This window comes from Notamacropus eugenii, chromosome 2 (genome assembly GCF_028372415.1).
Source record: "Notamacropus eugenii isolate mMacEug1 chromosome 2, mMacEug1.pri_v2, whole genome shotgun sequence".
NCBI classification, from domain to species: domain Eukaryota; kingdom Metazoa; phylum Chordata; class Mammalia; order Diprotodontia; family Macropodidae; genus Notamacropus; species Notamacropus eugenii.
This window is the reverse complement of record NC_092873.1, coordinates 251,631,394-251,652,607: the sequence shown is the minus strand read 5'-3', so window position 1 is coordinate 251,652,607 and position 21,214 is coordinate 251,631,394. Positions and strand designations below refer to the sequence as shown.

The 21,214-nt window shown below is 39.9% G+C and overlaps 1 protein-coding gene across 3 annotated transcripts in view; it reads right to left on the bottom strand.

The window, feature by feature from the left end:
* Positions 1-21,214, bottom strand: part of SYNJ2 (synaptojanin 2) — a 139,630-nt gene that overhangs the window by 105,500 nt on the left and 12,916 nt on the right. For 2 of the 3 annotated variants that reach the window (XM_072643790.1, XM_072643788.1), the window contains exon 2: positions 2,147-2,233. The exons of the other annotated variant lie outside the window; for it this stretch is intronic. In XM_072643790.1, the coding sequence (XP_072499891.1) occupies positions 2,147-2,233 (87 nt within the window). The remainder of the gene's footprint in view (positions 1-2,146; positions 2,234-21,214) is intronic. 3 annotated transcript variants of the gene reach the window in all.

Here is a 21,214-nt window from a genome sequence, read left to right as displayed (position 1 = left end):
TAAGACAGATCTTAAGGGGATTTAGAGTAAGTGTCAGCAGTGAAAGTAGATCATTCCTTTGGGGAATTTACTGGTTCTCTCTCTCTCTCTCTCTCTCTCTCTCTCTCTCTGTCTCTTTCTCATGTGTCTGAGAGAGAGACAGATAGACAGAGACAAAGAGGATAAAAGCTTGCATGGATAGCCAGGTAGAGACATGATTTATTAATTTTTTTTTTTTTTGAGGATAAGGGAGACCTTCGTAGGCAGCAAGGAAGGAGCCAATGAGAAGGAAAAAAAATTAAAAATAAGAGAATGACCAATAGAACAAAGTTCTAAAAGAGATGAGGGTAGGATTCTTGGTAGGAAGGACCACCACCTAATCCTGTGAGATGGAACAGTGGAGGAGGGGAGAGGTGAGAACAAAGAGGTTTTGAGGTCAAAAAGTGGAGGATTGACGGAGTTTATGTCCGGTGACCTTAAGTCCCTTCTAAAGTAAGAGGTAAGGTCATTTGCTTAGGGAAAAGGGAGTGGGATGGCACTGGAGGCTTGAAAAAGGGAAACTTGGAACAGTCTCTGAGGGAAGGGTTACAGTTGAAGAGTAATTATCCCATGTCAGCAAAACCTCCAGAAAAGTAGTGAAAAACACATGACAGAGAAAAGTAGTTAGTTGAGGGGTTTTTTATGCATGTTTTTTTAAAGCCATTCATTTTAAAACATTTACTTGCTATCTGTCCTGTGTGTCCTGAAACTTTTGGGATGTGGAGGAAGGAGGAAAGGGAGAAAATCTTAGATCTAGAGAGGAACAATTCACAGCATTTCCCATTTTTAATTTAATCATAATTCCTGAAATGGAACTGAGATCAATTAATAGCCTAGATGTTTGTCTTGGTCATGTGAAAGAAATCTGCAGCCCCCTTCTCTTTACCAGCAGGCCAGGAAAAGATAATGGGTGGGGGCAGTTAGGTGACATCGTGGATGGAGCATCAACTCTGGAGTCGAGAGGACCTGAATTCAAATCCTCAGATACTTACTAACCCTGTGCAAGTCATTTAACCCTGACTGCCTCCAAAAAAAGTAATAAGATAATGGGAAAAAGTGGGTGGATTCCAGATAAAGAAGACAGGACCTACTTCTCGAGCTGGTCAAGTAAGCAGGGAGTGAACTTGTTCCAACGTACCCTAAAGGATCAGTAATCTGTACTGCAGGAACACCAGAATCAAATTGCTTGGTCTATACCAGAAGTTACTTAACTTAAACTACCTACCCTATGACCCGATTACTCCCCAAATGCAGTATGCTAGAAATGCTAGTTTATAGCAACAAAAATAAGGACATTTGTTCATAAATTTGCATTTGAGTATCAAAGAAGCCCTATAACCTATCCCATAGATCTCATAGTATTATCCTCATTTTACAGATAAAGAAACTGAGGTTCAGAAATGTTAAAGTGCCTTTCTCCTGACCACATGGCTGTCAAAGGCAGGGTTTGAACTCAGGTCCTCCAGCCTATCTAGTGCTATTTCCCAATATTTTTATACCTTCTAGAATCAGATGAAATTATAAACCTCAATTCCCATCTCCCCACCCCCACCCCGACTCTAAACCAATCTTTCTTTACCTTTGTTTTGTAAATCTGCATTTCTGTTCTTCACCTTCTTCCACATATATAATCCCGACACCACCCCCCTCTCAGCTCCTCTGCCCTCCAAGTTGGCAGTCTTGCCCATCAACACTGTCCTTCACCTGCATCCCCTTGGCAGCATCTTCTAACCCTACAGATGCCACTCAATGAGACCAAAAGATCAAAAATCGCCAGGGCTGCCCAGACCAGGCTTTCATTTGGGTGGAGGATGGAAAGAAGTTCTGTTCGCCACCATGCCAGTCTCGTCTCGCACCAGCCTAAAGCTGTTAGCTGTCTATAGTCTACAGAATAAATAACGATAATCCAGATTCAGCCATTCTCCCCTTACTCCCTCCCCGCCCCTTTCATCTTCGCTAAGATGCGAGTTTAGTTTTCTAAAGAAATGCTGAAGAGGTTCGATTACAGCTGCAACATAAAACAGCAGGACCCCACGAGTCCTTCAGACCTGACGCAAAAGGTGCTATTTGCGGAGTACAGTAACGCACATCCTGATTCCTGTCATTTTTAACCTGAATTGGCACTTACCAGATATTAACCTGAGCTCGCCCAAGCATCCATAAGCATCTATGAGTTTACAGTACTGTCCTTTAATTACCTCCTTTTCTTCTGGAGCTGAGGAAAAAGCAGAACAAGCATCCACGTTAGTCTGTCGTTGAGGGTTCATTCAGACTGCAGTGTGTTCCATCTGGCTTCCCTCCCACTCTAAAAGTGGGGGAGAAAGGAAAAGGAAAAAAAGAAAAACCAGACAATAGCCCAGAACGGGTGGAGGGTTTTTATGATGGTAGATTATAGCGCTGCAAAGTGACAGGAAATCCTCCTGGATGGCTGGATGTTTAGGAACCCCGACCTGCTTCTAAGGAAAGAGAGGTAGATCCCAAATTCGGCCCACTCCACGCTCACTCTTTCTTCAAACCAAAGAAGCAGACGCCTCCCAGGCCTCATACTGTGGGCTCACACTATAACACAAGCACATGCCATATGTTCATAAAAAACGGGACTGATTCATTATTAACCATTCTGGGCCCTCTTTCAGAAAGAAATAAGGGCTGGTGGTTTAATCCTTGAAATAACCAATTCAGTTTTAATTTACCTCCTCTGCAGCAGGGGAGAAAAGAGGTACTCTGCAGCTAAGAATGGAGAAGGGTACATTTCTCTCTCCCCCTACCAATTCTGGAGCAGACAGTAATCCCAGGCTCAGTTACTCAAATCCTAGACAAAGCCGCTCTCCCTGAACAAGCCCCTGTTGGGACCATTAACAATCGCTGTCCCCCAAACCCAAAGAGATTACCGAGCTTCAAAACAGAAACAAGAAACACAAAAGAACAGAAAGACCAACTTTGCTGTTGGTGGCGCAGACGAAAAACATCACATCAAGACCTATTAAGTACAAGGAAGGTAACCTCAAAGAAAATACTAAATCTCAAAGAGAGAATGCAGACTTTCCACTCGAAGTTAAGAACCAAAGGCTAGATAAAAAGTAAATGCAAAAAAACTTTAATGTACAATCTTAGTGAGAGGTCATCCAAAATGGCAAACAACACAATCGCTGATTTTTATTCTCCCCCTCACAACATCCCTTCTTTCCCCACCCCCAACACCATATTCAAATATCTATGATTCGACATCTATAATATTTCTCCACAGATCTTTTTGTTTTCGATAAATCTCTCTCTGTCACACACACACACACACACACACACACACACACACACACACACACACACACACACACACACCCTTCTTCAGGTCTCCATCTATGCTTCTCACCTAGATCATTGTAATGGCTTCCTAGCTGGTCTCTCCCCTCTCCAACCCACTCTCCTCAAAGCTACCACTGTAATTAATATGGCTAATCTTGAGATCGGAAACAAAGCACAGCCTGACATGTCCTTCTGGATCGCAATAAACTTCAATAGCTCACTATTAATCACTTCTAGACTCAAATAAAAACTCCCTTTCATGCATGGCATGTAGTCCCTTCAGCACCCAGCTTCAACGGACCTTTCTAGTCTTATTCCACATTTCTCTACTCTCCTCTTTGTCCTCCATGGTCCAACGAGACTGGTTGTCTTGCACTTCATCACCCTGGACTTTCTATCTTCCATCTCATGCATTAGCAATGTTTGTCACTGTCCCCTAGGCCTAGAATGTACTCCCTCTTCAATGTTCTTAGAATTTCTAACTTCTTTCGGAACTCAGCTCAGGGACCAGCTGATACAAGAGAACTTTCCCAATCTTCCCAGCTGCTAGTGCCCTCCCCAACCCTGAAATTACCTTGTATCTACTCTGCATTTACTTTCTTATGCCCAGTAGTTGTAATTCTCTCACCTTCCCCCAATACAATCTAAGTTCCCAGAGGGTAGGGGCCACTTAGCTTTTGTCTCTGTCGTCCCAGTACCTGGCACAGGGTCTGGCATACAGTAGATGCTTAATGCATATTTTGTTGATTTGACTAGCAAGAAATACTTATAACCCCAAGTTAGGGATCGCTATATGCTTTCTAGAACACCTTACATCCTGTGTTGCCTTGGTAAAGGCAAGGGGAGAGAACAACCCAAGACAGGCAGATAAAAGCCAAAAGTAAAACTGGGAAGGAGACAATTTTTGAGTGGAGAGTTGAAGTCATTCTCATTCCCTTCCAGCTTCTTCCAACCCTGATACGATGTGCCATAATATCTAAAAGAATCTAGGAAGACCCTAGGAACCATGGCTAGCTCCGATTCTTTGGAACTCCCTCCCCTCAGGCTGACAGGTACATCTTCCTCCAGCCACTGGGAGCCAGAGTCCCTAAGAGAAGCCAATACTTGGTATTAATTTTTCTTGAGTTAAGGCCTGGAAAGATGAAGAAGTTCTTCCATTCACACATTTATATAAATTAGTTTAATGAATTAACTTCCAACTCAACTCTAAGCTGGGGGCATCAGAAAAGAGACAAAGGAGAAGACAGACTGATATGGGTGAGATGACTCGTGGAGATGGCAGTGGACTTGTCATAGGGAGTTTAAGAAGAGGTAAGAAGGAAATAGAAAATAATAATTGTGAACATTTATATGGTCACTTAAGGTTTGCAAAAATATTGTCATTTTCTCCTCACAACTACCCACGTAGCTAAGAGCTACTAGTATCCTCATTTTGCAAATGAGGAAACTCAGGTAAACACAGGTTGTGATTCCTCCATGGTCACACAGCTAGAAAGTATTAGACGCCATATTTGAACTCAGATCTTTCTAAACTCCAGGTCCAGTGTTCTATCCATTGAACCACCCAGCTTTCTCTAGAACAAGAAAGGGAGTGGGAAGACAATTTGTCCAAGGCATCCCACTATCCACTCCTTTTCAGGTTCCCAGAGACCTGATCAGAGTCAAGTCACTTTCTGAAGTCAGGGAACACTAGGCAAAATACCTTCATAGAAGAAAGGGAAATTCCACACATTCATCTTCTCGTCCAATAAAGCTGATAATGTTTGCTTGTGGCATAGTGGGTCAAATGGACCCACAGACAGGGTAGCTATGGAAGCTCAGTCTAGGAATCAGAGAAGAGACTCCAGGTACAGACTGTTCATTTATGTGTTTGGTATTATCTTCTGATAAAACTGAAAAAAAATCTCTCAGTATCTCAATTCACAAGCAATATGGTTGCCAGTCCTTTCCTGGTTTTCCTTTAAGCAAGTACAAAGTCTTTGCAATTTTGCTGAGGATTATTATACTGCTAAGAGTTTTGAGGGAACTGATAGGGCATAAAATAAAATGTTTTGCTTTTTCCGCATTCTCTAGCAGAACTAAACCCATTCTCTTTTACATTTCCTATTTTCTCTTTTCCTACTCATCAACTGAGTCAGTCATACTTGAAGCATTCTTTAGAGAAGATAGTCAAAGCATAGGGAAATTTACTTAGATTAAAGGCTTAGCTAAGGTTCATCTGCATTACACAAGTCAGACCAGATGGACCATCCCACAGAAAAGACAAGGGAAAGTGACAAACTAGAGGGCTTTGGTTAGGTCAGTGTGGACCAATCAGCAGTGGGTTGACTCTACTGGAGGGGTGTGGATGTGTTTTCCTTAAAACTGTTAATATTTCTTAAGCATTTTAATTTTTTTTTTCAGTACAGGGAGAAAATAAATGTTTGTCAGTTAAAAAAATTAAAGCAAACCAAAAGAAAAAAAGAAACTCCCTCTTGTAGGATACAATACAAAGTCCTCAGCTTGGCATTTAAAGCCCTTCAGAATCTGGCTCCCAACAGATCTTTCTAGGATTATTTCACATTACCACTCCCCCTCAACAACTCTATGGTGAAGCCAAACTGACCTACATACTGTTCCCCAAATATTCCATTCCATTTCCTACTTCTGAGACTTTACATAGGTTATCCTCTACATTCCACATGCCTGTATGATTTTCCTCTTCATTTCTGCCTCTGGAATACTCCCTTCCCTTTCAAATTCAACGTAGATGCCACCTCCTAAATTAGTCCTTTCCTGATTTCCCCCTTCTCCCAATGCTAGTCTTTCCCCTTCTGAAATACTATGTATCTCTTCTGCATTTGTTTATCTGTGCACATGACACATTTCCTTCTCCCCAGAAAATTATAAGTTTTTTAAGGGCAGAAAAGATTTCATTTTGTCTTTGTATCTTCGGCCTTGCCCATAACAGGCACTTAGTGAACACTTATTAAAATGAATCCTATTATTTCATTTCATCTTTGCCACAACTCAACGTAGGTACTACAGGTATGATCTCCAAGAATCGCACAGCTAGTAAGTCTCAAAAGCCAGATTTAAACCAAGTTCTCTTCTGACCCTTTCCATTATGCCCTAATTCCTAAACACTAATAATATCCTAACGTGTAAAGCAGAGTTGGACCAAGTCCCCTGTTCAGCAGGCACCCAGCCCGGATCAATACTGAGATGAAACAAATGTACTTTTGGTCTTTAATAAGGTTTTCTGCAATAAGATGCTCTGATGACTTCTCCTTTCTAAAGCAGACAAATAAATGCCCAACCCAGAAGTAGCAATACAGAGTAAAGTAGGTTAGGTCTGCAAAAAAGCAAAAGAAAAGAGACTGTGGGAAAGGATTTGCAAGGAAGTCTTCGTCCAGAATATTAAACTATCTTCTTGTATTTCACTGTCTCTAGAGGACAGAAGACTCCAAAAGATAAAGGTTGAGCCTCCTCAAGTGCTACCAGTATGTCAGAGTAGCAGGTAGATGGATACTCAATGAACATCTATTAGTTGGAAGCAGAAACAGCTCTTCAAAAAGATAAACTTCCTGCAGGGACCGCAAAGGTTGCTAAGCAAAATAGAAAACAAAACTTGGTGGAACAGAAGCCAGGGCAATCACCTCCAAACCAACAAAACAGCTTTTGTGCAGCCCTATATAAAGGGGAGCCTTGCCATACTCCTAGTTGTGCAAAAACCACAAACCACAAAAATCACCCTGTGGGAAATAGCGAGTCAAAAACCATGAGGCTGGACAAGTGATGCAAGGTAGCAGCAGCAAAGAGCTCAGCCCAGAAACCCGGGAGGTCCTAAGAGGGGAAGGAAATTTGGGTTTTCATACGATCAGAGCCGATAAATGTCAAGCACCACAGAATGGCACCTCTCTGCACAAGTCAGGCTCACAGAAGAACGGATGGGGTCCAATGCAGATTGAAGCACACTATTTTCACTTCCTTTATTTTTCTCCTTTTGATCTTTTTTTCTCTTTTACAACATGACTTATGTGGAAATCTGTTTTATGTGATTATGACTTAAATCAAATTGTTTGCCATCTTAGGGAAGAGGGAAGGAAGGCAGGGAGGAAGAAAATTGGAAATTCAGAATTTTATTTCTTTTTTTCCTCCCTTTTTTATTATTATTACTTTTCCTTAACAGTATTTTATTTTGGAACTCAAATTTTTATTAAAAAATGAATGTTAAAAATTCCCTTTATGTGTAAATTAGGAAAAAATACTATTTAAAAGAAAAAAAAGTTAAACTCATATTTCCCAAAAGAAGACCTTTGGTTTTGGTGTATGATTTAAAGTAAATTAACTCAGAGGTAGAGAAATATAACGGAGAGGGCATCGACCATAGAACCCAGGTTCTAACATTAATTAGCGATTGTACCCCTCCAACATAGCCAGTCTGTCGCTCAGTTTCAATGCTCCTACCTTTACATCTCCCACATAAATCCCCTTTTCTCCATTCACACAACTACCACCCAGGTACAAGTCCTCATCAGCTCATGCCTGGATTATTGCTTCTGGTTGGTCTCCCCGCCTCAGCTCTCTCCCCATTCCACTCAGCTATCAAAGTGATCTTCCTAAAATACACTTCTTTCTCCTGCTCATTTCACAGATGAGGAAACTGAGACAAAAAGGGTTAAGTGACTTGCCCAGGGTCACACAGCTAGTAAGTGTCAGAGGCCAGATTTGAACTCAGGAAGGTGAGTCTTCCTGACTCCCAGACCTAGAGCTCTATGCACTGTGCCATCTAGCTGACCTCTAGGCTACATAGTACAAGGAAGTAAAGGTTTGTCATTTCTTCACTGGCAAAAAGGAAAGTGATTCTACAAGTTACTCCTGAACTCTAAAAACAGCAAAGGTAACTCCTAAGCCTCAGTTGAAAATGGGTACCATTACTTAATCAATCAAAATCAATCTCTAATTTAAAACTTTAATTTTAAAAAAACACACAGCTTTTCTGCCCCTTTATTCTTACTACCCTTTGTGCCAGCTGAGCTACTGCAGAAGAAATCAGACAGCACCTTTCCATCAAAGGGATCAGTTTCAAAATCAGAAACAAGAATGGCAGCGAAAATTAGTCTGAGCTGCTGACAGCTGGACAGATGTGCCAGCTTGAAATAAACAGGCTTGCTGCTTGTGGCACAAGATGATGGCAAAGAAATTCAAAGCTCCAGCAACAATCCATTAAAAATCAACATGAGGCAGCAGCAGAACAAGTGAGTTGAAGATTCAAAAATAATAATAAAAAGACAGATCAAATTGCCTTATAGATTTTGAAGAGAAACCTTTGGACCTGTATCTTAAGACTGTGCCAACATAACTTCTTGGGAAATAAATAGGAATTATCCCAATTTTTTTAATTGCTAAAGCATTTCATATGTTTTAATAATGTGGTGAAAGAAAGCCTGTGGTGTGTTTCATCTTCAATTATGCAACAAGAGAAGTGGAAACTAGGGAAAAAGCACTTATTCAATTAACGACTTATTCAGTTCAAAGCACTAGATTTTCCCATATAACATTCACTGGAAAGGGAAGGGAATAAACATTTATGTAATATCTACTATGTGCTAGGCACTGTTAAGCATTTTTTTTTTTTTACAAATATTACTATGCTCATTTTACAATAAAGGAAACTGAGGCAAACAGAGCAAGTGACTTGCCTGGGGTCACACAACTACTAAATGGCTGAGGCTGAATTTGAACTCAGGTCTTCCTGACTCCTGACCCAGTGTGTTATCCATAGTACTGCTTGCTGTCTCATTGTCACAGAAAGTCAGAACTGAAGAGAATTTTGAAGAAAGTACAGTACAACCTTCTCATTTTACAGAGGGAGCAACTGAGGCTCAGAAAAGTCAAGTTTGTGACCGAGGTCACAAAAATAGAACCCTGATCCCAGATCTGATGAACTCTCAACCCAGTACTCCTTCCATTAAGCCACACTGCCCCTCATATGCACCAATCACAAAAGCTAAATGGTTGACTCCATGCAAATGAAAAGAATATCTGACTGACATAACTCCTGAGGCAACCTGCCAAAAACCTACTTATGCCCCACATTTCAACCAGGAAACAGGCTATAGAGTATTTTTTCTGGCTCACCCCAGATTAGAATTCAGCTTCAGAAATCAAACATATAATTGCTTCTCAACTGTGTGAAAGGCCACACAGATAAAATTACGTACAATGGAGTCCATGCTCTAGGAGAGCTCAAAGAGACATAGGTCTAACTTACCTACTGCTGTCAAAGTAATTTTTATTAAACTCAAATCTGACCACATGACTCCCCTAAATCAACCAATTCCCAAGGCTTTCCACTTACCTCTACAATAAAATATAAACGCTGTTTAGCTCTGAAAGCCCTACACAACTTGACTCCAGCCTATCCTTCCAGTCTCATTGGACAATATTGCTCCTCTCTCTTCAGTCCAGGCAGCCTGGCCTTTGCTTTATTCCTCACACAAGATGCTTCATTTCCCATCACTGTGCCTATCCATTGACCATGTCAGCTGCCTGGAATGCACTACCTCCTTACCTCTACCTCAGAATCTTTGTGTTGAAGAGGCATCAAGTGTCATTTTCTGCATGAAGTCTTTCCTGATCCCTCATCTACTAGTGCCCTCCCCTCCCAAACTACCTTGTATTTTACAGATAGTTTGTACATTAACTTATATATGTGCCATGTGTGCATATACGTGTGATTTTCCCCACTCAAATGTAAACTCTTTGCAAACAGGAATGGTTTCACTAGTTGTACTTTTCTTACCAGCACCAAGTACATAGCTGTTGTTCAGCCACGTCTGATTCTTTGTGACCCCATTTGGGGTTTTCTTGGCAAAGATACTGGAGTGGTTTGCAGTGTCCTTTGCCAGCTCATTGTACAGATGAAGAAACTGAAGCAAACAAGGTTAAGTGACTGGTACAGGGTCACACAACTAGTAAGTGTCTGAGGCTGGATTTGAACTCATGAGTCTTCCTGACTTCAGACCTGGCACTCTCCACTGTGCCACCCAGCTGTCCAAGTGACTAATAAATGCTTGTTAATTGACTATTGATCAATTAATAACCTTAGGTCAGTTGAGTAACCTTAGGCAAGTTATCTTTTCTCTTTGGTCCTTAATTTTCCTTATCTATAGAATTAGGGGGTTGAATTTGTTGAGTCCTGTTTGTTTAGTTCATGACCCCATTTTGGGCTTTCTTGGCAAAGATACTGGAGAGATTTACCATTTCCTTCTCCAACTCCTTTTACAGTTGAGGAAACTGAGGCAAACAGGGTTCAGTGACTTCTCCAGAGTCACACAGCTAGTAAGTATCTGAGGCCAGATTCAAACTCAGAAGTCACCTCTTGACTTCAGGCTAGGCACTTTACCTAGCTGCTCCCTGGCACACAGTAGGTGCTTAACAAAAATTTGTGGAATGACGGAAGAGATAAACATCTGTGTACTAAAACTGTTGCATCTCTGTCAGTATCTACTTCTAAATCTCTTAGCAAGCCAGTGTAATTAGTGTTATGGCCTATTTGGGGAAAGCTACAAAGTATCATAAAGAATGCTGAATTTAGGGTCAGAAGGGTGAGAGTCAAGTTTCAGTTCTGCCAATTACTAGATTCAAAAAGTCTTTTACCTTCAGTGAGCCTCACTTTTATCATCTGTAAAATGGAAATAATAAATCTTAATAACTCACAAGATTGTTTGTGCATAACGCCTTTCATAAACTGTAAAGTGTCCTGTGTTCTATTATCATGCGACCTGGTGCTGTCCAAAAATCAGGGGAAAACATATCCACATTTGGATTGCCTATGAGCAAATAGACAAAAGAGACTTGTTCAAATGCAACATAATTCCCACTGTTTCTCTGTCAGTCTCTGATACAGAGATACCCAGTCTCATCTCTTACAGGCTCTCTCCCCTTCAGGCAGTATGTTCCCTGGACTAGGTCCTGCTCTAGCTGAGGAAGTCCTATATATAAGAAGCTTCTGGCTGACCTGAAGGTGTGCATTAGTATCAGGTTCAATTCAGTATCACTGCTGGTGCCCTGGATTACTTTTCCATTCTGTCTGTCCTAGATTCCTGACCTGCTGCCTGTTACAGCTTTGTGCTGCTTAAGCCCATATTGTCAGGCTGCTGCAACCTCTGGCTACTGCACATACCCTTACTATGAATGAGTCTTCTTGGTCACTCTACCTGGTGATGCCTGCTCACAAACTGCCCCATGGCCATCAGTAGCTTTACACAGCTCAGCAATTTTACTACATCTATGTAAAAATGCCTTTAAGAAAGGGAAGGAGAAGGGTGGTTTTTGTTCATTCATTCACTCAATAAGCTTTTATTAAGTACTCACTACGTGCCAAGCACAAAGTAGACTCCTGGGATATAAAATTGTTGGGTTTTTTTGACTAGGTAAAGAGGCCATTCTCTGCCTCATTTCTTATCTGGCCTTAATCACTGAATGGGCGTTGCCTCAGTCAAACTGAGACCTGGGAAAGGCCTTAGCTTAAAAAGGTCAAAGTCTCCCATCTCCAGTCAGCCTGATCTATATCTTGCCACTGGACCCAGATGGCTCTGGAGGAGAAAGTGAGGCTGGTGACTCTGCGCAGCCCTGCCTCACTTCCCTGATCACTGTCCTCTTAGAGAAGGAAGGACTATAATGTTAATGTAAGGTTAATGGTGGAGTGGGGAGGAAGAGTTAAAGATCTTCCCCACCCATTAATAGGCCTCAATATCTTTTGTTAATTTCTATTGAGGCACTGAGTCAGAGGGTCTTGACCCTCTTAAAAGCATAGAAATACTCTGAGCTAGGGTTTTATTCTGGGACTTATTTTTTGGAAGAAGGTTTCTGTGCCAGGTGAGACTCTGGGCAGCCATTTTAAGAGGCTTCCTGGCTTTGAAAACCCAGATGTTGGGGCTTCTTTCTCTGGTAACTATGCATGTATGTAATGGTCAGACAGCTGGATCTGTCTGTTGATCTCTGATGTACGTATTGCTTATTTTCAGACAGTTGGAAGTCTTGTCTGTTGGTCTTTATTTCCTCTGTTTGTATTTTCTCTGAAGTTCAGAGAACTGAACTATATATATATGTAAGTGCTTGATTAAAGTAGGTTACTGACCTCTCAAAAGCTGCTTTCCTTTTAGAAAAGTAGGTCTAAGAACCTGTATAGCAGGCTCTCCTGTGTATGCCAGTGATACAAGAACAAACAAGGAAAAGCACTTATTAAGAACCTGCTATGTGCCATTCACAATGCTGGGCTCCTGGGATACAAAGATAAGGATTTACAAGTCGCTGAACTCAAGTTTATATTCTATTGGAGGGAAATGATATATGGACAGAAAAGTAAATACAAAATGCATACCAATGAAATAGAATGGGATGGAGACATTGGTGACTGGAGTATCAAGAAAAGACTTATTGTAGAACATGGCATTCTAGATCCAGCTGTAAAGGAAGCCCCAGGAATTCTGAGAGACTGATGTGAGGGGTGCATTCCAGGACCAAGGAGCTGTCTGTGCAAGGATATAGAGGTGAGGAAAGAATTCCACAAATAGGGAACAGCAAGTAATAGAATTTTGCCAATGGGGAACAGCAAACAGGTCAGGGTGGCTGGACTACAGAGCTCACAAAGGGGAATAATGTGGAATAAGTTTGAGGAAAAAAGTAGGCTAGAAATAGATCATGCCAGCTTTAAATGCCAAACAACATTATTTGTACTTTTTCCTAGGGGCAATAGGGAAACACTGGAGTTTCTAGGAGCTTGATTGTCCGTGTGAGGGTGTTAGACAGCTTGTTTTTAAAATCTTCAGACTTTTATTGAAAATTGGAGTTGTGGCTCCTCTTTATTGAGAGGTCAGCAAAAGAAAGAAGATGAGTATAGGAATGCTTAGTTTGGTAAACTGACTTCAAAAGCCTGGGGCCAGCTTCCTCCTCAAGGAGTGCCAATTTTCAAATGGGCCTTTGAAATATGCATTAACTAAAAACCAGTCAGGGTTAAGTAAAATTTCAAGGTAGGAAGAGTGTGTGAAGTGGACAGAGCTTACACATACTTCCACCACACAGTGGAAGGTTTTGTTTCCTATATGATGAAAATAAGATATTTATGCTAACCAAAAAAAATCTGTTAGGCCAAAGAGTCTTGACTCATTAACCTTTACCACAATAAGACCAGAGCTGACTGTGATATTTGCCATGCCTGCTGACAGACGCTCATGGAAATCAAGAAGGAAAAAACTCAAACTGAAGTCCTCCTTTGACAATTCAACTAAATGCCTGCATCACCAGAACGCAGTAGAAATTTAAGCTACCAAAAACCAATATGAACATTAACCCTGGCTTGCCAAATAATGATTATTTTAAAGGTCATGTCCTGAGTTCACACTTGGTTTTAACCAAAAAGCATTAATTAAGCACCTATTAGGTGTAAAAGAGAGGTGAGAAAGTAGGACTATAGCTGATATTTGTATAGTTTTTTATACTTCACAAAGCACTTTTTTTTTTTTTGGAAAGAAGGCAAAGCAGTTGGGGTTAACTGACTTGCCCAAGGTCACACGACTAGCAAGTATCAAGTGTCTGGGGCCAGATTTGAATTCAGGTCCTCCTGGTTCCAGGGCCAGCGCTCTATTCACTGCACCACATAGCTGCCCCACAAAACACTTTAAATCCACTATATTACCTCATTTGATCTTCACAATATCTACTAGGTAGGGATGCCAGTATCTATGCCCATTTACAGAGAATGAAACTAGATCTCAGGGGGCCAAAGTCAAAGAGCTAATAATATTAGAGCTTAGCTCTAATAATAATGTTCCCTCCACTATACAGAGCTACCTCCCATTGATTATTTCCTTCTATCTTTGTCTCTTCAGACTAAGCCTTTTTAGAGAGTATTTTGTTGCTAGATGAAAATGAGGCTTTATTTCCTCCCCTAGTCTCTCAGAAGTCAAGACTTTGAAAATTGGAGAAAGAGCAAAAAGGAAAGAAAAAGATACATTAAGAAATCTTACCTGATTGTCTAAAGGGTACTTGTGATAATTAGAGAATAAACACAAAAAGTTTCATGTCCAAGTAGAGTAAAGGCATTATGCTTTCCCTTCCCCCAAGTCATTCTCCAATCACTGAATTCCTTATATCTCTTGTCCATGCCCTAGCCTCTTTCTTCATCTTCTTGCCTTGGTACTTCAGAGAAGAAATGTCTGTCTCTTTGTCCTTCATGCTATCCAAAGAGGATCGATAAAGTGTATATGCCACAAATCCAAGGATCCTTGAATTCCAAGTCAACAGATGGGGTCTAAGGATCCATTTTGAACAATGGTTGTGTGGTAATGAGGGATCCAAATACCAAGCTTTGCTCTGGCTTGGGTTTTGTTACCTATGATGAAGCAGAAGAACCTCACCAAGTTGATGGCAGAGTTGATGAACTAAAGAATGCTGTTTCCTGAGAGGATTCTCAAAGAACAGGTACTCATTTAACCATGAAAAAGATCTTTGTGGGTAGTATTAAGGAACATACTTCAGAGACTACCTTAAACAGTATGGAAAGGTTAATGTCATTGAGATCATGGAGACAACAAGAAGAAGAGCTTTGCTTTTATGACTTTTGATGACCATAACTCTAAGGTTGTCAGTTAAAAAATACACGGTGAAAGACCAGAACTGTTAAGTGAGAAAATGCTGGTCTAAGCAATGCTTCATCTAATCAAAGGGGTAGAATTAGCTTAGGCAATGGAGGAAGCTTTGGAAAAAAGAACTTAGGTCATGATGTGGTCATAGTGGTTTTGATGGCAGGTGTGATGGTAGAGGACAGGGAAGATGTAGAGATGTCTACAGTGGATTGAGCAGTGATGGAAACAGCCTGGAAAATGGTAGAAGCAATGATGCCTTTGGAAATTACAAGCAGTCTTCAAACTTGGGTCCCATAACTGAAGAAAACTTTAGAAGCAAGAACTCTGGCCCTTATGAGGACCATCATTTTGTCAAACCACAAAATGGAAGTGGCTATGGTAATTCCAGTATTAGCAGTAGTTACAGCAGAGGCCAAAGATTTTAATTACTGTTAGGAAAGAAAGTTTGGTGGAAAAGGAAGCTACAGGTTATAATAGACTGGTGAATTTAGTCAAGTATAGAAGCAGGAGGGCCTACTTGCTACTATTGGAACACACACATTTTAGACAAGATTTTTTATGTATGAGGGGGGCAACCATCAGACAGTATTTGTGACTAATTGTATAACAGGTTATTTTAGTTTCTGTTCCATGGAAAGTGGAAAGCATTTCAACAAAGGGTTTTAATGTAGGTTTTTTTGCACCTATGTTTTTAAATGCAATAATCTCATCATGATACTAAATACCTTTTTTTTAAAGAAGAAGAAACATCTGTTGAATTGAACTGACCCACTGAAACTAAGCAAACCCCTTTTCTTTATAGTAAATCATGAACCTTGCCAAAGAGATTCAGTCATTGGTGGGTGAGGTAGGGGATCTCTTTGTTTTTCTCTATTTTTCTCTGTCTCTATCTCTCCCTCTTGCTCTGTATTCTTATAAATTTATATGACTGATCATATATGCTTCCAATCAATCTTAAGGATAAACTGCATGTACATTTCATCCTACATTAGATTAAAATAAGTTATCAGCCCACAAAGTTTTAGTCAGTTACTCTTCTCTACATAAACTATAAAAGAAGCACATCACAGGGAAATAAGCACTCTTCAGTCATAATAGTTAGTCACTCTGCTCAAACAGGGGTACAAGTAGGTGTCTCTGAAATAGAAAACTCCTGGTTTTTTGCATCTTCGTCTATTTTGTAGGCACACAATGGTTACCCTCCAGAGAGCTCTGCTGAGAATGTTCCCATGTTACCAAGGCAAATGCCATTGAATGGGTGTTGCTGACCCTTTGGCTACTCTCTCTCCTACAGCTGAAAGAAACCCCCAGACACTACAGGTACATTACAGGCAGGCATACCAGGGGAGGAGGTAGTCAATCTCAATCTATACTTTTCAGAAGTCCTTACCTTTATCCTTTAAACAAAAAGGTTAAGATAATTTTTATTACTTGAATAGAGCCCAATTCAGTAAATGGAACTGAAAGCTGAGCTGGCTCATATAAAATCCTCTGCCCAGATCCAGGGCACTGACTGGTGCTTATCTGATACTATTCTGATCTTTTATTCCATAGAAGGGAGTCTAGCTGTTCCACTTGACGTGGTTTTTCCCCTCAATAGGGATACTGTAGATGATACTGAGAGGTGTCTCATCTCTTTAAGGAAAAATACACATTTTTCCAGTATGAAATATTTAATTGACCTCATTAGGAATTATATATTATGGCAGCCTTCACAGTCTAGCCTTAGCTAAACCACAGGAAAGGGAAGCAACAAGACCACAAGAGTAGTGTTTGAACCAATGGCAACCCAAATGGTTATTTAAAAAGGCAGGGGAAAGAGGTTGTGGGGGGGCAGGGGCACCAGTGCAATGAAAGGTAAATTTGATTCTAGAGTTTAAGAACTTAAAAGGGTATTAACAGGCACTTGGAGCAGCTTTAAAAGATGCTGAGGCATCTCTTAAATTGGCATGGCTCATGACATTTTAATAAATCCTTTCCTCCCAGTTTCTAATTTTTAGCTTAAAGTGTATTTCATTTCCTAAGCAACTGGTATTAAAGTGGTGGCATGAGGAAAGCAATGCATCATATTTTAGAAATCTGAAAATGTACAGTAATTTTTGAAAAACCCATCAGGTTTCTAGATTCACCCCCCAGGAGACTCAAAGGCAAGTTATGATTTTTTTTCTTTGCCACATTATTTTACCCAAGGTATGCAGTTTTATGGGTAATCATCTTTTTAAAAATTATACTATTTTTGAAAATGCTTGCTTTATTCCATAAAATAAAATAAATAAAACATGTTAAAAAGCATTTTTTGGAACTATGTGCCTAATGCTGTGCCTGGTATTTCAGATGAACAGAGAAAAAAATAAGCCAGACTCTTTCAGAAACCTTACAAGTCCTCTACTAAATTAGTAACCACTTTTGAGAGCTTATAGTAAGTAGAACATTATAAATCAGCACCTGTTGAGGAAATTAGACTGATGTACCTGAAACACTGGCTGAACAATAAGAAACAGCATATAATTAACTATTAATTGTGTGTGCATACAGGTCAGTTGTTATCGGAGCTCAGAAGAGATGGCAATCAAGTCAAGAAACATTTATTAAGTGTCTACTATATGCCAAGCACTGTGCTAAGTGCTGGAAGACTCACTAAAGGCCATTTTGGGGGGGAAGGGGTAGGTGGGGAGCATGCAAACAACCCTGTACAAATGAGATAAATGCAGGACAAATTGAAAATAACTCAAAGGGAAAGACGGAGAAATGCTTCATTCAGGAGATGGGATTTTAGCTGAGATCAACCCCACCTACTCTTACAGCCTGCGATGGGCAAGCAACAGAACGGAAAGCAAGTGCTATACAATGATCCAAGGCAATTCCAAAAGACTTATGATGGAAGATACAATACACATCAGAGAAAGAACTAATGAAGTCCAAATACACACCATTTTCACTTAAAAAAAATTTTTTTTAAGGAGGAAGGGAGAAAAATTTGGAACTCAAAATCTTTCTTCTTTTAAATTAATTTATTTTAAACTTAAATACAAAAACAAGCACATAATAAGAAAAGAAAAAGAAATATAAGCAAATGCAAAATAAGAAAGGAAAAAATAGCATTGCTATGTGCACAGCTGAATATAAGAAAGGATCCAAAATATACAGAAATAAAATTCCATTTCAAGAAAGCCTATATAATAAATACTATGTATTGTGTTAAGAGCTGTCCATATTTTCTTTGCTTCTAAGTTTTCTTTTGTTCTCTGCTGTTCACTTTTTTCTTTGATCTTTTCCCTCCTTCCTCCTTTATCTTCTCCCCCCCCATCCTTTTAGCCTTTTATTTCTTTCTAAATTTAGAAGACTTTTATGCCATGCTAGATATATACATATCATTTCCTCTTCTGTGTGTTTGTCCTTCGTTGCTGAAGAAGACCATGCCATCAGAGAAATAATGACATGACTTGCACTTGACTTTGTTTTGAGTGAAGGAAGACTGTGCAGGTCACCAGCCTCACTTCTCCTCTAGAGCCATCTGAATCCAGTGACGAGATATTCATCAGGATGACTGGAGATGACCCAGGATGAGGCAGTTGGGTTTAAGTGACTTGTCCAAGGTCACACAGCTAGTGAGTGTCAAGTGTCTGAGTTGAGATTTGAACTCAGGTCCTCCTGACTCCTGCACTGGTGCTCTATCCACTGCCCCCTACTGTTTCCTCTTAAACACATTCTAAATGAAAATAGGTTGCCAGAACTACCAGCCCTCCTCTCCCCCATCTAATTCCTCTCTGTCAGTATAGAATAATTACTCTTTTTACTTGTTCCTAAATGGTTCTACTTTTCAAAACCATAACATACTCAAGTCTGCCTGAACCTTTCTTACAAACTATCCAATTACTAATAACAATCTAGGATATACGTTTTATACTATTCATATAAAAGGCAAACAGTCTGTCCTTATTGAGTTTCTTAAAATTAATCTTTGATATGTGCCTTATATTTCTCTTGGACCTTATATGCCCAATCTTCTATTAAATTCAGGTTTGTTTTTTATTTTTTTAAAAAATCCTGAAAGTGTGTCAATTCATTAAATTTCCATTTTTTCCATTCAGGCTTATACTTAGCTTTGCTGGGTATGATATTTTTGGCCACAACCCCAGTTCTTTTGCTCTTTGTTCCAAGATTTAGGCTCTTTTAGCGTCCCCACTGCTAGGTCTTGTGTGATTCTAATTGTGGAACTGCTATATTTAAATTGTTTCTTTTTCTTGTTGCTTGTAATATGTTATCTTAGAGCTGGGAGTCTCAGAATTTGACTATGATACTACTATAAGTTTTCCTTGTAGAATCTCTTTCAGGTGGTGATTGGTGAATTTCTTCTATTTCTACTTTTCCCTCTGCTCTAACACTTCAGTACAATTTTCTTTAATGTATTTCTAATATTCTTGTATCAAGATTCTGTTTTTGATCATAGCTTTCAGGCAGTCCAGTTATTCTCATGTTTTCTCTTCTTGGTCTGTTCTTCAGATCATTTGATTTTCTTATAAGATGTTTCACACTCTTTTATTTTTTTCATTTTTTATATTTTATTATTTCTTAGTGTCTTATACTTTATTGGCCAATTCTAATTATGAAGGAGTCATTTTCTTCCTTAAGATTCTGGATCTCCTTTTCTAACTGACTGACTTCCTTTTCATAATGTGCTTGTTTTCTCTTGAATTGTTCTTAGTTTTAATAAATTTTCCTCCATTTCTCTCATTTGATTTTTAAAGTCTTTTTAAAGTTCTTCTATGAATTCTTTTTGGGCAGGTGACCATTTGACATTACTTTTTGGGGTAGGAGAGGCTTTCTTTTGCTTTGGCTTTCTTTTGCTTCAGTATCCTCCTCTGAAGATGAACCCCAGTCTTCTCTATTCCCATAGTAACTTTCTATGATTGGATTCCCTCCTTTGCCTGTTTTTTTTTTTTAATTTGTAGCAGCTTATTTTTTGTAATCACCTCTAGTTCTGGAGTCGGGGGCATGGTGCCTCTGGTCTCAGATCCTCCTTCAGTTCTCCCCTCTGGCCTGGAACTGAAACCAAGGACTCTGCCCTCATGTAAGTGCCTACAGCCAGTCATGTCCCCACCCTGCTTCTGCACTCACTGGGTGTGTTCCGGTGTCTTAATAGCACAGCTGGGTCTGGCGGCCCTTTTCAGCAGAGGTTCCTTTAATCTTCCCCAGCTCAGACACTGGACTCCCAACACTGTCCTGTCCAGGAAGTGAAAGTTCCTGTGGCTGAGGACAAGGCTACCTCCCAACCCAGCCAGCTGCTGTTTCAAGGGAACTAACCTGGAGGTGTTTGCCCTTCCAAGGGACCAAACTGAGGTCCTGGGATTTTTCTTCGGATCTTTTGCTACTGTCTCAGGACCACTGTTCTGCGCCAACTCTTGCTTGTTTCTAACTCTATGTTCACCCTGAGGCACTATTTTATCTTGTTTATGGGGGAAATCTGGAGAGTTTGGAATTTTCTGACTTGCTCCACCTTCCCAGAATCCTCTCTCTCAAAATCTTTCAAAAAATGAATGCTGAAAATTATCTTTACGTGTAATTGGAAGAAATAAAGTACTATTAAAAGGGAAAAAATGAAAAAAAAAATTTTTTTTTAAAATTTAAAAATGGAAAAAAATGGAAAGCACTCTCTTTGAACCCAATTACCACAAGGGTAGAGCCTCCCCTCCCTAGATCTCTTTTCTATCTTATCCCCAAGGCTGCAGCTGAGGTCAGTTAGCCACAGATTGGCTCTTAAACCTACAGAGTTACTGCAAGAACAAAGGTCCAAAAGAATCTTTTAGCCAGAATAAGAAACCTAGAAGTGTACCCATCCACTATAAATTACTCAGCTAAGAGATTCTGACAGCCAACATTTCCCTTTGTGATTGCCATCACTTAGCAAGACACCAAATCAGACTTTTATTGATAAGAAGCTTAGTTTTTTTCTCTCTTCCGTACAATTACTTATGCCATATCAAAAAGATTACACAAAAAAATTATAGAAGTTAAACTTAAGTAATTTAGTTAATCCCTATCAGCCCTCAACTTGCAATAAGGTCTTGTCTAGATCAACCCAAAGGTATGCACAGTCTATCTTCTCTTTATATCATCAATCAACAGGCATCTAAGCATCTACTACTAGTAGAGAGGACATAATTAGATGCTGCACTCAGCAGAAAGGCTGCTATGGAACCTACCCAAAGATAGGCAGTGAGATTTCAGAAAGCTTTGATCTGGTAGAGATTCACTTCTGC